At 42.3% G+C, this 17,899-nt stretch overlaps 1 protein-coding gene across 1 annotated transcript in view; it reads right to left on the reverse strand.

The window, feature by feature from the left end:
• The window catches only part of LRRK2 (leucine rich repeat kinase 2), a 119,175-nt gene that overhangs the window by 64,877 nt on the left and 36,399 nt on the right, over window positions 1–17,899 (reverse strand). Inside the window, exons 10-14 of the mRNA XM_032803987.2 lie at window positions 16,426–16,505; window positions 15,668–15,774; window positions 14,119–14,248; window positions 4,877–5,001; window positions 1,704–1,837 (exon numbers count right to left, since the gene is read on the reverse strand). Of these exons, the coding sequence (XP_032659878.1) occupies window positions 1,704–1,837; window positions 4,877–5,001; window positions 14,119–14,248; window positions 15,668–15,774; window positions 16,426–16,505 (576 nt within the window). The remainder of the gene's footprint in view (window positions 1–1,703; window positions 1,838–4,876; window positions 5,002–14,118; window positions 14,249–15,667; window positions 15,775–16,425; window positions 16,506–17,899) is intronic.

Raw genomic sequence — 17,899 nt, forward strand, 5'->3', positions numbered from 1 at the left:
AACTTAGATGCTTCTCACCACAGGCTGGCTCTTCAGCCAGGCTCTCCCCTTTGATTAGTGGTTGAGTTGCTTGGTTGTGGTGGTGTCTGTAGATGTAGGAAGAAGAGAGAGAGCATGGCAAAATGTCTCTCCCTTTTATCATGTCCTTTCTTTCCTCTTGGCATTGCCCCCCCCGCCCCGCCCTTCAAAGTCAGGTGAACATTACCTCATTGCAGTCCCAAACTGCCCAAAGGAAGTGGGTGACTCACTGGAGAGTCTAACAGATTCTTTTGTTGCTGTGTAAGACAGTGTCCACTGTTCCTGTGAGGCTGGGCTGGGTTTGTCCCAGCCATGGCCTGATGAGGTGTGAACTGCCTCTCTGCTCTTGGAGAGTTTTTGCCTGGCCTTCCTTTAAGCCATGAGGATACATTTTCAGCCTCATTACTACAACATTACTGTAACAAAGACTATAACAACCATGCTCAGTGCATTATGAGCCTTCTGAAGACACCTAAGATGACAAACTTTGTATTGGATACCACACAATCATTTCATAAAGATGAACATGGAGGTGTAGGTTGTTCCTCCGAGGTACAGAGCACCACAAGGAGGGATCACAAGGTATTGAAAATTTTATTAGTTTAAAGGAAAGAAAATCTCACTTCTTACTCCCTGCACACCCTTACCCTTCAAAGTCAAGTATTTTCATTCAACCCCTTGAAACACAGACAATAACATAAATTACATATACCTCTACCCCAACATAACGCTATCCTCGGGAGCCAAAAAATCGTACTGCGTTATAGATGAAACCGTGTTATATTGGGTCATGTTAGACCAGGCTAGAGGTGTAGTTTTATCATTGCTAGCATTGAGACATTGTTTACTATGACTACTTTTATAATACATATAAGGGGTTATAAAAATTTTGACTTCACTAGGCAGTCAACCCGAAAATGTTGAGAGAAACTGCTCTCAGAGGTGTGTGAACTGCCTCATTCATCTCAATCACAGCCTATGGATTCAATGAGTCATTGGATTTGGCATTTTTCCAATGTGCCACATAATTCAGCATTTTTGCTGTAGAACTGCTATTTTGCTGCAGCCCGGCATTTTATTTTCTGTCTCCCTGTCCTGCTGGGACCTGCTTGCAGGTGTCTCTTGCTCTCCAGGTTTCTTCTCGTGAGGTTGCAACTATCCTGCTCTTCCCAGTGGCTACAGAGTCAAGCAGTCCCAGGCAGTTCTGTTTGGTATGGAATAGCTTGAGAAACACTGTTCTATTGGAATCCAAGAAATTTGTATTCATATTTACCGGTTTTAGGTAAATCACATTAAGAGAACGGTTGCAGGTTTTTCTGTGCAAAATACAGTAACTTCTAGCTTATGCAGGATATTCTTTATTTCTGCATAAAACTGTCTTTAACATTTAAAATATTATCAAAAACAACTGCAAATGAATTGAATGTCTAAGAAAAATTAAGTTTCCTAATAAATATCCACTAGAATTATTGCATCAAAGATGAACTTCTCCGGCATATTCCAGAATAAATTAGAGTAAGAAAAAAATAATAATGCAGATGAACACGTGTATGAAAGATCATTGAAGGTAAACTTTATCAAATCAACCAGAAAATGATTTCCTTGCATTCAAAGTTATAAATAAGTCATTAATTGCAACTGTAAAATACCAAGCAAATTTATTAGGAGAAAGATTTTAACCATACCCTATTCAAAGCATCAAGCACTAGTGTGTGAGTCCCCTCCAACAAACACTGGTTTTTAATTACTTTTAAGGTAAGCATCAAGTCAGCATCTCCCACTGCTCCTGAAGAATCATTTTGCCGTTCTTTCACGGCTCCTGTAACACACAGAAAAACACTTCTTCTGGAAAACAATTTTCACATTTTCTTTCTTTCTTGATTTCTTTATAAAATCAGTACTGCAATCAAACTGCTGCAAAAGTTATTTACAGATAACTCATGAGACCTGTGAGATGGGGTGTACTCCCCACATTGAACCTGAGAGGGTAAATTAGGCCCAATTAACCTACAGTCTGCACCTGGAGGGGAAGCCATGGAGCAGGGGTTGATTAAATGAGGCTCAGCTGGACTAGAACAGGGGGTGCCTGTATAAAACCCAGAAGCTAAGGAGCAGAAGAGAACTGTAGGGAAGTAGTCTGCAGTCACCCTCTGGGAGAAAGGAAGCATATCTGGGACTAGAGGCAAGAAGCCTACAGTTACTCCCTGGGAGGGCAGAGCATGGCTTGGAAAGCCCAAAGAAGGGGAAGAGCAGAGAGGTAGGCAAGGCTCAGGGAGAAGAGCAGAGAGGGATGGGGTAGGTCAAACTTTGGCTGCTGATGAGAGAGCTTCTGAGCCAGGACCCAGAGCAGAGGGTGGGCCTGTGTCCCCCTACCAGCTGCTGAAGTGGCATTGGTGGGGCAGTGAGTAGGAAGACTTCCTAAGCCCATTTGTCAACAGGGATTTTGATATCCCAGAAGAGGGGGGACATGTATGGTGACCAGGCCAGAGGGCTGAGTCATGAAGAGGAGGCTGCAGTTCTTGGAGTAAGAGGGGTCTGCGGGCCAAGGGGATGATGGGAGAGACACTGCTGGTGGAGGGTGCAACACCTAGCCAGAGCTAATCTCCAGGAAGAGGTACTACCAATAGTGAGTGCACCCATGACAGCCTAATTTTAGTTTCTCACTGTTTACACAGTTCTGTAACATCACAGACCAGAGTTACCAAGAGCCCATGGTTACCATCAGCTCTGGACTCAACAAAGACTGTGAATGGCTTGCCAATTACAGAACCAGTTTCTCCTCACCCTCTGAGGTTTACCACACAACAATTCTAGCGTGCTAAAACAGGAGGCACATCACCCCTCCTGACTGGAAACACCTCGTTATCTCTAGCTTGCTGCTAGCACATATATATACTGCCCTGGAAATTTCCACTACCTGCGTCTGACAAGTGGTATTCACCACAGAAAGCTCACGCTCCAAAGACTCGTTAGTCATAATAAGGTGCCACAGGATCTTGCTGCTTTACAGATCCGACTAACACGGCTAACCCTCTGATACAACAGGCCCATGGCGTTAAAAACTCAATTTTCCCATGTTATATTATTATGAAACAAATACTGACTCAAAGAATTTTGGTTGCAGCAAACGAGGGGGGCGGGGGATTTTGCATGTGAACTTGTACAATATGTTAATCATTCATAAGCTGAATCCCAATTAACCTCAAACTAGTAAAATCAGATGGGATACAGAAAGATCACGTATTTTTCTACGAGTGGAGATGAAGTCTAATCATACAGAGAACCATGTAGGGCTCCAGTTAACAGCAGATTCAAGAGAAATGAAAATTTCAGCTTTTGTTTTTCACTTTCAGTTCAAAATCTAGCAAGAAATTAATTACTTAATGAATTTCTGCTTCTTAGTATCCATACTACTTACTTTAAATGCCTTTAGGATTTTCTTGGAAGGAAAGCACTTAGAAGGAATTTTTGACTACTAGACCTTTCTGTTGGCAGCAGATTAGAAACCAAATTACATCTACAGATATCAATGGAAATTGTGCACACATAAACTAACAGGACCATGCTCTGCTCTTTTAACATTTTTGTAGTAATCAGCACTCAGCGCAAAGTGGCACTACAGAAAGTAACTAGAGATCATGTAAAAGACTCTTTAGGATTCAAGAATGTACTGATTATTTTTTCTATAAACAACTAACTTTCTTCACATATTAACCTTCAAATGCCAACTAGCGCAACAGTCAAAGGGAAAAAGAGTCTCTCTTTTTTGGCTTCATTATGATGGACAAAGAGATTTTAGCAAAAAAAAAAAAAAAAATTTCTTCTGCTTGCCTGTTAAAGTTGAATATCAAGTCTTAAATCCCCTGTTTTTGCTCTAGGACTCATTGCATGAATGGAAAAATACTACAATTATATTACAATGGACAAGAAATGAAAATCTCAGCTTGTAAGAGAAACCTGCATTTTCATCAAACTGTTTAAAACGGTTTGTTTTTGTTAATATTCATTTAACCAAAACTCCTGACTAACACTGTCTTCAAAAAGATTCCCCATCTCTTCAGTTAAGACTGAGAAAGCTCCCCCCCAGATCTTTAGTATTCCAATGAGACTGCCAGCAAAAACAAAGACAAGACTTAAGTTATTTTTTTTAAATCAAGAATATTAACAAAACAAGAATCTTCTCTAACCTTTCCAAGCCTTCTGTTTCTACACAATAAAGAACAAAGGGAACACACGTTTTTTTTCCCCATTGCAGATTGTCTGTAAGGTGTTTCTTTGGAATGGATTTCCTAAATCATCTAGTTTAGCCTCACAACTATTTGCTGTAGACAAGAGCTAATATGTTTCTAATCTTGAAGTCATTGCCCCCATTGCTTGGTATGTGAGATCCAGTTACTGTTCTATATGACAATGAACTGAAGCAATACCTTCTGCTAGTATATCAAATTTGAAATAAAGTTTGTTATTTTTGGTCTATCACTAATGGAACATCCAATAATTAAGGTATAAAGTCATGGCAATGGATTCATAGTCCCTAAGTCTATAAACTAGTATCAAGGAAAGTAGCAATGGATCAAATTCATCACTGGTGTAAGTCCATCATTGGAGAAGTCAATAGAGTTTCAGAAGGGATGAATTTGGCCCAATATGTTCAATGTTTGCCAAGCTTTTTCTTCCACCTTTAGCTATATGTTTCTATCCTCCTTTAATTATAGAGCTTTAAGTAAAAATTACTGATACGAAGTTCCACTACAGAATGGACGATTTAACTATTTTAAGAAAGATCAGAAAACAGCCTTCTTATTTATATTCTCCTATCTGATGCATAACGTCAACTAATTTTCCTTGGATGACTTACCAGGGATCATAAAAGGTAAAATTACTCGAAGGGCCTCCAGCTGTACAGATGGCACCTTTTCATGTTTCCTCATGGCCTTTATGACTTCTGATGCAACTATTATCACTATGTCCAGATGGGGGAAACTAAGAGTAAATATGCATTTACAGAATTAATAGAACATACAATTTAGAAATGCATTAGTTTTAGTTTGGAAAACAGCAGTATGTGAGTCTGCACACTAATCTTCTCAGTTTTAACTAGCAAACGAATTCAGCTATTATAGTTTTCTTGTACAGTATTTTCATGCTTTTAATCTCTATTATAATACTAAATGTAATTATTTCAATCCTGGAACATTCAGAAGTTTTCTATGCAGTGCAGACTAATAACATACTAATAACAGAGCATGTTACTGTGAAGCGTACATTTCATATGTACCATTTTAAAACTCTGCTCAAGATGCAAGAAAGAACAAGTGATCTCACTCCCTCCGTTTGCTCCATAATTTCCATAAACTGTTCACGAAGTGACAGAAGCTTGTTTCTGTTCATTTCTGCAATCTGTCATGTTAGCTTTTGATGTACCAAAATTGCATTTATTAAGATCAAAAAACAAACCTTAGCTCAGTTTACTGGCATTCCAAAATGGGTAGCAACAAAGCCTCTAATTATCTTTTGAGGGCATTCTCCTTCATTTTAATATTTTTTCATTACTTTTAGAGTGGTAAAAAATAGCACCTAAATACATGCTAAGACTGCTATCTTTAGGGTTTTCTAAAATTTCACTCTTTCACAGCAATATTGCCTTTAAAATGTTTCTGTTACATAATTAGGTCACATGTGCTGCTCCTTGCCTGCCATGAGGCTGGCCAGCGTGCGCGGGTAAACCCTCCTCAATTCCTTCTCTACCACAGAGTCAATGGCAAGCACTCCAAAGTACAGAGGAGGAAGGTGGGTTGTGGAGCACCCACAGAGATACATCTCAAAGAACCATAGTTACTGCACAAGGTGAGTAACTACTTCTTCTTCGAGTAGTGTCCCTATGGGTGCTCCATTGTAGGTGACTCCCACCACTGGGTCTTCAGAGCTGAGTCTGTTATAGATGATAGCACCGTGGCATCAAAGCTGGCATTTGCAGCCAAGTTTCCAAGGATGGCATAATGTTCTGCAAAGGTGTGTGCAAATGCCCAGGTAGCTGCGCTGCAGATTTCTGATATAGGGACAACCTTGGAGAAGGCAAGAGAGGAGGAGACTGACCTCGTAGAATGTGTGCATACTGAAGATGGGGGTGCTGCATTACGTATCTGGTAACAGAGCTTGATACAGTTCAAGACCCATTTGGAGAATCTTTGAGCTGAAATTGTACCTTTTGACCTATCTGCAATGGAAAGGAAGAGTCTCTGAGATTTCCTGAAAGCTCTTGTTCTGTCCAAATAGAAGGCCATGGCTCTCCTCACATCAAGCATATGGAGGATGGCTTCCCTATTATCCTGATCAGGGCCGGCTCCAGGGTTTTTGCCACCCCAAGCAGCAAAAAGAAAAAAAAGAAAAAAAAAAGCCGCAATTGCGATCTGTGGCACTACTGCTGCCGCTTCAGCGGCAATATGGTAGCTGGTCTTTCGCTCCGAGAGGGAGTGAGGGATCTGCTGCCAAATTGCCGCCGAAGAGCCGGACGTGCCGCCCCTCTCCGTTGGCCGCCCCAAGCACCTGCTTGCTGGGCTGGTGCCTGGAGCTGGCCCTGATCCTCATGAGGTTTAGGATAAAAGGTTGAAAGTTGAATAAACTTATTCATATGAAAAGCGGAAGTCACCTTGGGAGTGAACTTTTGATGCGGTTGAAGAGTGATTTTGCCAGGGAACAACACAGTGAAAGGGGGTGGGGGATGCATCATCAGGGCCACTACTTCCCCTACCCTTGCTGAGCTAATGGCAATCAGGAACGCTGTCTTCATTGAAAGGTGAGTTAATAAACAAGTGGCCATGGTTTCAAATGGTGGTCTAGTCAGTCCTTTCCTACTGTGTAACAGGGCTGCCCAGAGGATTCAGGGGGCCCGAGGCAAGGCAATTTCAGGGGCCTCTTCCATAAAAAAAGTTATAGTATTCTATAATATTGCATTCTTGTGGGGGCCCCTACAGGGCCTGGGGAAAATTGCCCCACTTGCCCACCCCCCGGGGCAGCCCTGCTGTGTAATAGTACCTCCAGTACCTCCTCAGAGCAAGATGCCTTATGTGCTAACACCACAAAGGATCCGGGCTTTGAGTCGCAGAATCTGCAGATTGGGATGGAGAGTGCGTCCGTCATTCTGCAATAGAAGATATGGAGCGACTGGAAGAGTCATCAGTGGTCATAGTGTCCACTGTGACAGGTAAGGGTACCACGTCTGCCTGGTCCAGGTGCAGCAATCCATATGATGATTGCTCTCTCTCTTTTCACTTTCAACAGGACTTTCAGAATTACAGGGAATGGGGGAAAGATGTAAAGAAGACCCTTGTCCCATGGGAAGATGAGAGCATCCCTCACAGAGTGTCATCCAACCCCTGCTCTGGAACAGTGCTGACGACATTTCTTGTTCTGGTAAGTAGCGAACAGGTCTACTGTCACCATCCCCCATTGCTGGAATATGTCACGTAGGACCACTAAATGTATTTCCCATTCATGGTAGCGTGAGAACTTGCGGCTGATGTTGTCCACTGTCGTGTTGTGTATTCCTGGGAGCTAGGCCACTGATGTGATGATGACAAGACATTGTGGGAAATGCACCAGTCCCATAGCTTTAGCGCTTCCATAGACAGTGAGTGTGATCAGGCACCTCTCCAGTTTATGTAATATATGCAGGCCACACTGTCCATCATGACTTTTGTGTGCGTCTTCGATCAGCAGAAGAAGTGAGCACATAAATTTCTGACCTCTCTGAGTTTGAGGAGGCTGACATGAAGGCATGTTTCAGATGGCGACCATTTATCCTGCACCACGAAACCACTGAGATGTGCACCCCATCATATGGGGGATGCACTGGTGGTCAGCAGTAACAATGGGGGAGGCTGAACAAATGGGATTCCCATACATACGTTTATTGGGTCTTTCCACCAGTCCAAGGGTTACTTGACCTTGTTGAGCTATGACCAATGTGCCTGCAGCCAAATGCCCTGGGAGCTGAAGACAGTGTCTGGCCAAAATTTGGGAGCTGGACTGTATTGTCTCTAATTGCGTGGATAGGCTGAGGAATCTGTGTGGTGGGAGGAATACCTTTGCCTGGATGGAACTGAGGTCGGCTCCTATGAATTCTAGTCTTGTACTGGTGTTAATGTTTATTTGTAGGCCCAGATTCTGGTACAGATTCAGTGTTGTCTGGATGACTCGCTGGGCTTTGGCAAAGGAACTGAGGAGGCAGTCACTGAGGTAAGGATAAGTCATGATTCCCTGAGAGCACAAGTGAGCCGCCACTACCAGGATGACTTTGGAGAATAACCTGGGGGCCAACAAGAGGCCAAAAGGGAGTATTCTGCACTGGTAGTTGTCTTGGCCTTGCGTGAACCTATGGTAACATCTGTGACTCAGTATGATGGAAATGTGGAAGTACGCATCTTAGAGATTGAGGGCAGAAAATCAATCTTCTTTCTCTAATGTTGGAATAATCATGGCTAGAGTGACAATCTTCATATATCTGAGCACTCTGAGGTCCAGTATGGGTCTCCAACCTCCCTTTATCTTTGGTATTAGGACATAGCAAGAATAGAAGCCTTTGCCTCTTAAATGTATGGGCACAGGCTCTCTGGCTCCTACACTAAGGAGATGGCTTATCTCCTGATGTAGCAGACCCTCGTTACAAGGGTCCCTGAAGAGGGACGGGGAGAGGTGTTTGGGAGGGGGGAAGGAGGAGAAATGGATGGCATATCCATCTTGGATATTTCCAGCATCCATATGTCAGAGGTTATCCATTCTTAGATGCTTCAGAACAAGGTTAGATGGTCTCCAAAGGGATAGGTGGGGTTAGTGAGGAGATATGGAGGAGAATGTTATACTGCACCTCAACCAACCCATCAAGACAGACACTTCAAGGTAGGGGCTAAAAGGAAGTTGGTTGAGAACCTGACTGCTGTCATCTGGGGAACCTAGACTTCTTCCTCTGCAGCTCGTAAAATTTCAAAGTACAGTGATGAGTGGGACTTGAACAGTGACTGAGGGCTGTACTTTCCTTTGTATGCAGGAGTATAGATCCTGAGGGATTGAAGAGTTGCCCTATAATCCTTCAACATGTGAAAGGATGTGTCGGTTCTCTTGGCAAACAACTTTGTGCCTTCAAAAATAAAGGTCCTCCACTGTAGTTTGGACTTCTTTAGGAAAGCCGGATAAATGAAGCCATGAAGCCAGTCTCATCACAATGGTTGTGGAAATCGAGTGTGCCGCCATGTCAGCTACATCTAGTGTGGACTGGAAGGATGTTCGAGCAGTTGGCCCTCATTGACTATGGCCTTCTGTTGTTCCTTGTGAGAATCAGGAAGTTCCTCAATAAAGGAACTGAGTTCTATGTAGTTCTGGTAGTCATATTTTGTCAACAATTCTTGTAGTTTGCTATGTGGAACTGGAGGGGGCCAAGAAATATGCCTTCCTGCCGAACAGATCAAGGCATTTCCAGTTCCAGTCATAAGCGGTGGATTTGAACTGGTGCTGGTGGCCCTTAAGAGTTGACTGCATCCACAGTAATCGAATAAGGGGGCAGATGGGAAAAGAAACTGTGTCCTTTGCTGGCACGCAATACTTTTTGTCCACCTTCTTGCATGTTGGTGGGACTGAATCAGGGTACTGCCATGTGACTTTGCTGGGATCCAGGAGTGCTTCCTTAATAGGGAGAGCTACTCTGGAGGAGGTGGAGGAACGTTGTCCATCAGCTTGTGGTGAGACTTGGTCACCTCCTATAACATGGTATAAAGGGGGTAGTCATGTTAGTTTGTATCCACAAAAACAACGAGTCTGGTGGCACCTTAAAGACTAACAGATTTATTTGAGCTTAAGCTTTCGTGGGTAAAAAACCTCACTTCTGCATCTGAAGAAGTGAGGTTTTTCACCCACAAAAACTTATGCCCAAATAAATCTGTTAGTCTTTAAGATGCCACCGGACTCCTTGTTGTTCTCCTATAACAGTATTTGCAGGGCTTCAGCCACCTCCTGTGCCAAGTCCTGGAATAATCTGAAATCATCAACCATCAACGGCGGAGGAGGCATCACTGTCTCATCTGGTGATGAAATGATAAGTGGACTTGAGGAGTGACTTCCTCCTCCACCTCAGCCTTTACCATCTCCTTGCCTGTTCAAGGGGTTCAGAAGCCCGACTGAAGGAGAGTGTCGTCTCATTTGCTGGTGAGCCACACTACAGGCATAGGAGGCTTGTTGTCTCTGAGCCTCCCAAGGGTCCTAGTATGGCTATTGTGATGAGTAGGGGCCTGGCGGTTGGTACCACAGTTGACCAAACCAGGGAGGCTGTGGATCGGAGGGACAATAAGTCAGATGTCCATAGTGAAACTAAGCCCCATATGGCAGATGAGAAAAGCAGTGAGAATCCATGTCTTCTTGCTCACTTTCTAACTCTGATGAGAAGGGCGGTGCAAGGCAGGAAGACTTTGGCAAGTCCAGGGTTTTAGGTGAACTCTGTATCAAGGCCCCAGTACTGAGTAGGAGCCAGTCTGGTGCATCGGATACCGAAAGATCTGTTGCACACAGGAAATCTGGCAGCGTGGATGGCATTGATACCAGAGATGGTTGTGTATCCCAAGAGGCTTGCACTGATGGGATGACCATGTGGACCTAGTATTGAGTCCGTCAGTGCCTGGTGCACTGGGATAAGTACTGGTGCCGACATCTGTACTGAGGGAGTCTTCCCCGGAGGGGATCTCCTATGTTTTTGCGCCCCCACAGTACCAGCCCTTCTTTTTCCATGCCTCTTGGGTCTTTACGCAGTCTAACCTTGCTCCATCAGCTTGGTACCATGCTTTCCCTTGGGACCAGATTTAGAATGCTTCAGTGCCATTGGTACTGATGATACTGATCAAGCCAGACACAGTTTTCAGCTCGATTGGGACTCGCTACGTAGACTCACTGACCTTTTCTTAGAGCCTTATGTGAGTGGCTCATTTTTCCGGGTTCTCCTTGCTTTGAAGGGTTGTGGTGAGAGCCCCTGCCAGGACTGCAGGGATTGAACGGCCGACTCCATCAGTAGGAGTTTTGAGTCTTAGCTTTGTCTTTCTGGATCTGGGCTTCAGTTGCTAACACAAGCCACACTTTTGTGGAATGTGCTTCTATCCCAGGCACAAACGCATTGCAAGTGTTCGTCAGTCACTGAGATAGATTCCTTGGAACTGAGGCACTTTTTGAAGGTGGGCAAACTGGACATATCCTTGTCCATGGTATCCGCCCCACACACTGGGGTTGGGGGAGACAAGCCCTTTTCTTTGTATGTTATTTGACAATGCCTGAAAAAAAAAAAAAAGTAACAAACAAAAGCTTTGAGGAAAGCTAAAAATTAGCAATTCTAAAGAGTTAACGATCCACGAATGGATAGCTATAACTCCATCTCTAGCCAAGGGCAATTGAGAAGGAACTGAGGAGGGCTCAACAGAGCACACTTGTGGCAGCTGAGGAGCAGCGCATGCATGGGCTGAGTCGATACTGCTACCAAACTTCTTCGATTTGCAGTGCAGGGATGCAGACACACCTACAGTGGAGCAATCATAGGGACACTACTTGAAGAACAACTATCATTTTTAATTCCACTGTTTCTAGACAAACAATGGCTCCCAGTTATAGCAGTATGGAAGAACAGGGCATGCAAATTCATTCATTATATCATGCTGAAACAGAAAATAACAGATTTCATCACCATACAGAATTACAATAATTTTCTTTATAAAAAAGCAGAGGGTTCTTTTCAAGAGTCTGGTTCAAGTAGAGTGAACTCCATCTCTGATTAAAGAATAATAAAAAAAAGCGAGGGGGAACATTAAAAATATACTTGGCTAATTGTAAAAATTCCTAACTTAAGACTTGATTTTATATATTTATATATATTGTGACAAAGTTTCTCCTCTACCTTGGTGGGTCCTGCGCTACTTGGCAGATTTGCTGACCTCAGTGATCTTCCCCCCAGTCTGGGTCAACTCCTCCTGTGTCTGATCAGGAGTTGGGAGGTTTGGGGGGAACCCGGGCCCGCCCTCTACTCCGGGTTCCAGCCCAGGGCCCTGTGGATTGCAGCTGTCTATAGTACCTCCTGTAACAGCTGCATGACAGCTACAACTCCCTGGGCTACTTCCCCATGGCCTCCTCCAAACACCTTCTTTATCCTCACCACAGGATCTTCCTCCTGATGTCTGATAATGCTGGTCTCCTAAATCCTCCAGCAGTACACTCTCTCACTCTCAGCTCTTGCTCCCAGCTCCTCACACACGCTCCTTCTCCTCTGGCTCCTCCCTGTCTGACTGGAGTGAGCTCCTTTTTAAACCCAGGTGCCCTGATTAGCCTGCCTTGATTGGCTGCAGGTGTTCTAATTAAAGTAGCTATCTCTGCCTTCTAGAAAGGTCTTAATTGGCTCCAGGTGCCTTGATTAACCTGGAGCAACTGCCATTTGGTTACCAGAGTACTAGGGATTTGTTTAGCCTGGGGCTAACATACCTGTTTCTCAATACTTTACTGTAGTCATCTGGCCTTGCCCCACCACAATATAAATTAGAAAATTATCAGCACTATTGTTATCAACTTTTGATTAACTCTATATCCATATCAGCCAAAACAGAGCTGTAATTTTGTACCGGTTAAAACATTTCAGACACAGATTTTCTTTGCACACCATTTATTATTATGTCACCTGACCTGAAAAGGAAATGGAAAGTGAAAAAAGGAACTGAAAATTTGTTTAGCTTCGTACTACTGAGAGCCGTAATATTCTTTCAACTTTCTTAAACCACAGTAATCTTGATGCCTGCCAGTGCAACAGTGCCTTGTTGGGATTATTTTCACTTTTCCCAGAAACGTTTATTCCATTGTTGTATACATATACACTGGTTTTTACTTTACAAATGAGACAAATTAGCATTTTCTAAAAAAAGGTTATAACACAATGAAAATGTCCAAGTGAAATGATAAATTCATACAAAGTCTAATGAGATTGCTTGGGTGACTATGGACAGTTGAATCAGAATTTGTGGGACTGAATGCAATGCAAGGCCTAGAGACTGGAAACACTTATGATCATGCCAATTAGCTTCAGTGAGACTACTCACACACTTAAAGCATTGGCAAGATTGTGGCCTAATTCATGATTGTATTTCTAAGCAGGTTACAGTATCTTTAAGGCCATTCAGAAATCCGTAAGGGAAGCAAAGCACTAGAGGGAAATGGTTCCCACAGAAGTAAGCCTACTCAGTAGGTAGGCTATGTTGACCAATGAGGTGCTTATTTTTAGAGTGAAATTCATCCCAGCACAAAGCCTGAGCAAACCCGCTATGTGAAAAGAACTCTGATAGCTGGAAGGATGAAAAAGAACTGGATAAGTAATTTGTAATAAATTTGACAAATTTCACGTTTTGTGAATTGTCCAAGAAAGGTTCATGATATTCTTCATTTATTACTTGAAATTATTTGACACAAAACTACTGTGAATAATTCTTTGTAGCTTATTCATATGTAGCTTGTTGAAATTCTTTAACATTCAATATCTGAGCTGTTTTGACAGGCACATAGGATATTTCTGGTCCTTGTCTGAATAAGTGTAACACTTAGAATCAAGTTTCCAGTGTGGATACTCACGGCTAGGAGTTCTAAATTTGCTGTCTGCTAACATTCTGTTTCTGACAACTTTCTGAATAAATGCATTTGTGAGAATATCTGCGGAAAGTGAGTATAAAGGTGGAACGAACACCACCAAAGGGAATTACTTTAGCAACTAGAATTAATGTTTGTGAAAATGTCCAATATTTGTCCAACTCTACATGGAATTCACTGTGGCTTATGGACTGCCCGTATAGTCCATCTACTGATGGTATCCACTGCGCAGTTCAGGGGGTTCAAAGGACTCAGGAGTAGTCTCTTTACCCCACCCCTTTGTACAGTTGATCCTGAGGGCTTAAGAAATTCAGAATTTTCTATGCGACTTCCACTCTGCAGTAAATTTTCACCCTATGTTAAGTAAATAACTAGCTGTCAATTATTTAAATATGTTTTAAAACCTGCACTAGAACATCACATGACCCCACATTACTAAGTATATCTTACCTTCCCTCAAAAACACGATTCAGCATTTTGCAGGCACTTTCAGCCACTTCAGGGGAGTCTGAATGTTTCTTCATTATGTCCAATGCATTAATATGTATTCCTTTTGCCAACAGAATCTTTCTGATATTTACTACAACATGAGAAAGCATTATATAAACAAACATGAATATATTCATTTAGGCTGTGATCCTGCCAATTTCTGTGCATCGTCTAACTTGAAGCAGGCAAGTAGTCCTACTGACATCAATAGGACATCTCACTTGTTTGAAGTTATGTATATGTGTAAGACTTTGCAAGACCAACACTTTATTTACAAATTTATGTACATACAAACTAAAAAATGGTATAGGCTGAAGTAGAGTAGAGTGTATTTGCACAACTTAGCCCATAAACTTAGGATCTTAGAATTGCTTAATGGGGACAAATATGGGATGCAGGATTTATCGAGTCTATTTTTAATTGTTATTTTAGTTCAAAATAACTTTTACTGTGAATTTTTCCTGTGATCATACAGGAAACCTAGAACTTTAAAAAGAAAACCAAAAAAAAACCCCCACTTTAATTTTCAAAATACGGCTCCAAAAATAAATATTACTTTCTGAATCGGTCCAAACTCTTTCAGTTTCACCAACATAACTCCATTTACTTTAATGGAATTAATCCATAACTGAGATCTGATTCAGATTAAGTAATGAGTTCATCATACCTGAAATAACACTGCAGAATAGAATAGTCATATTTATACCACATGAATCCTGCACTGGTCATCATAACTATCACTAACACCTGCCTTCCACAAGCTAGTATGTACATTTTAAGCTATTATGTAAATTGACTATAAATTGTACTTGTAGATTTCAAGATGCTTCTCCCCATCTATTGTTTCTGTGTTAAGTACATTATTTTAAAAGGAAAAAAAGCAGGGGGAGAATTTTAAAAAGGCAAAACTCAATGACCTTGAGCTGGCATTTTCGAAGGAACTTAAGAAAATTAGGCTCTGAGCTCCTATAGAATTTCAGTGGGAATTGGATGCCTATCTCCCTTAGGCACCTTTGAAAATCCCATCCCTCGTTGTAATAAAATTGTATATCATAATGTATACATACTGTGTGTGTATATATCTATCTATATATATGTATAGCTATTAAAATCCAAATATATAACTAATACATCTGCATGATTTGGGTTTATGTAGAAGGAGATATTGTTACATGCAATAACAACATTGTACTGTACAGTTCAATATGTAAATAATTGTATTGGGATGGCCTGGATGTCTAGTGGCAACATAATGCAATCTCACCTGGGGAATAAGTGTTAGGGTGCCAATCTCTTGTTTCACTCTACCCAAGACTATCAGGGACAGGAGCAGCAACAGGATGAAGGCCATGATCCTGGAAGTGCCTATGCGCATGCTTAAATTTCAGTGCATGAGCTGTCCCAACCCTACCCCGATGATATTATGTAACAGTACCCTGTAATATTATTGTAATAAAATAGTTGAAGTCCGATAGTGAAGACGAGGGAATCTATTACTAAATTTCCTTACCATTTTGTTCTGATAAAGTTGCCAAGGCATTAGCAGCTGCCTGAAACACTTCTTTTGCTGTGGAATGCATCAGCATGGCTAGCATCACTTCTCTGTGCAGGGGATACCTTTCACAAAAATAAATAAATCACTGCATAATGGCCATATTACAATGGTTATAGTACATTTTTAGGAACCTATATTAGAGTTAAGTGAAATTATTCTTTGTAGAACATAATACCAGGTTGTTAATGTTTTGCCATAGCAACAGTTAAAGAGAAAACCCTTTGAATACTTGCAAAACTGCACATTCCTGTCTCCCTGACATTAATGGGAGCTTTGTCTAAATGAGTCAAGGTCCACAAAATAATACAATAAAGTGTATTTCACATTTGGCTATCATGACATCTCTGAGAAGGAGGTGACAAAGAGATTCTCTCTGTCTTGCCCAAGTCCAGCTTCTCCTCCCTGATTCCAGTAGTGCCCCCGACACCTCAGCTTTCCATCTAATTTGGGGACTTATTCCTCATCTTTTTCTCCCAAGCTACAAGGTGGTTGAAGCTCCTCCCCCAGTCCTAATCTTTTGGGAACAGCAACAAGCTGAGTGTCTTCAGGCAGCATCCCTCCCCCAGGTATCACTGCTGGCCCTGCCCTGTTTGATGAATTAGAAAGCAACAAAAGGGAAACAAAGTACCACAAATTAATTAACCCAAGTGACCTAACAATTAGTTTTGAATCTCCCTGCTTCCCAACACATAATTCAAGTTATTGTTACTGACTGTTTATCTTCATCTCCAATTTTCTCATGAAGGTTGCATTGGTACATAAACAGATTGTTCAAAGCCCAACAAGCAGCCTCCTGAATTTAAAACAAGAGCAAAATAAAATACTTTTAAAACAAATACAATTTAAAACAGCTATAAATTATTTTAAAAAACATTTTAAAAATAGTTCCACTATTTTTGCCACTCTGTTGTGGAGGTCAACAAATCAAAAACAGATAAAAAAAATTAACAGTTATGAATAAAAATACTAATTCAGTCATAATTTATGTTATCCAGAATTGTTATGATGACAGAAAGCCTTACTTAATTTTTATATATACAGATCTTACTAAAAATACACACATATATCTCATGTTCTTATTGATTGTTGTTTTATTTCATGAATAGAATTTAGGAATTTCCCTGGCTTACTTTTTTTCAAACAAGCCATGGACCATCTCTTTTTCTCACTGTGCTAAGTAATACCAAGTTGATATCCGTAACTGGTTTCTTTGAGATGTGTTGCTCATGTCCATTCCACAATAGGTGTACATGCTCGCCACGTGCACTGGTGCCAGAAGTTTTTCCCTTAGCAGTACCTGTAGGGGAGCACCCTTAGCGACACCTGCAGTGGCACCACCATGGTGTGGTACAAAGCGCTGCACACTCCCCCCCACCCTCAGTTCCTTCTTGACAGACAACTCCGACAGAGGGAAAGGAGGGCAGGATGTGGAATAGACATGAGCAACACAACTTGAAGACCAGTTACGGAAAAGGTAACTGTTTTTTCTTCTTCAAGTGATTGCTCATGTGCATTCTACAATAGGTGATTCTAAGCTATATCTGTTGGAGGTGGGTAGGAGTTCACAGACACTCAGGACGGACCACCGCCCTGCCGAACTCAGCATCCTCCCTAGTTGGGAGACGATCGCGTAATGCAAGCTGAACGTGTGGACCCGATGACCACGTGGCAGCCCTGCAAATGTCCTGAATAGGGATGTGAGCCAGAAAGGCAGCTGATGAGGCTTGCACTCCTGTTGAGTGCGCCCTCACTATCGGCGGCAGGGGAACTCCCACCAGGTCGTAACAAGTCTGGATACATGAAATGATCCAATTGGAGAGCCGCTTGGTGGAGATTGACCAATCTTTCATGCATTCAGCTGTGGCAATGAACAGCTGCGAAGATTTCCTGAACAGTTTCGTATGCTCCAGGTAAAAGGCTAGAACCCGTCTTACATCTAGCATGTGGAGGTGGCACTCCTCACTGGACATGTGGGGCTTGGGACAGAGCATCGACAGGAAAATGTCCTGGCCCATATGACAGGTGGAGACCACCTTGTGGAGGAACAAGAGATGCGGTCGGAGCGAGGGATGTGGTCAGAGCTGGACCTTGTCCTTATGGAACACCACGTATGGGGGTTCGGAGGTCAGAGCCCAGAGCTTGATCTCATGGAAAGTAGCTTTCTCTGTGGCGAGGTGGGACCAGAAG

The sequence above is a fragment of the Chelonoidis abingdonii genome, chromosome 1 (assembly GCF_003597395.2).
Source record: "Chelonoidis abingdonii isolate Lonesome George chromosome 1, CheloAbing_2.0, whole genome shotgun sequence".
Lineage (NCBI taxonomy): Eukaryota > Metazoa > Chordata > Testudines > Testudinidae > Chelonoidis > Chelonoidis abingdonii.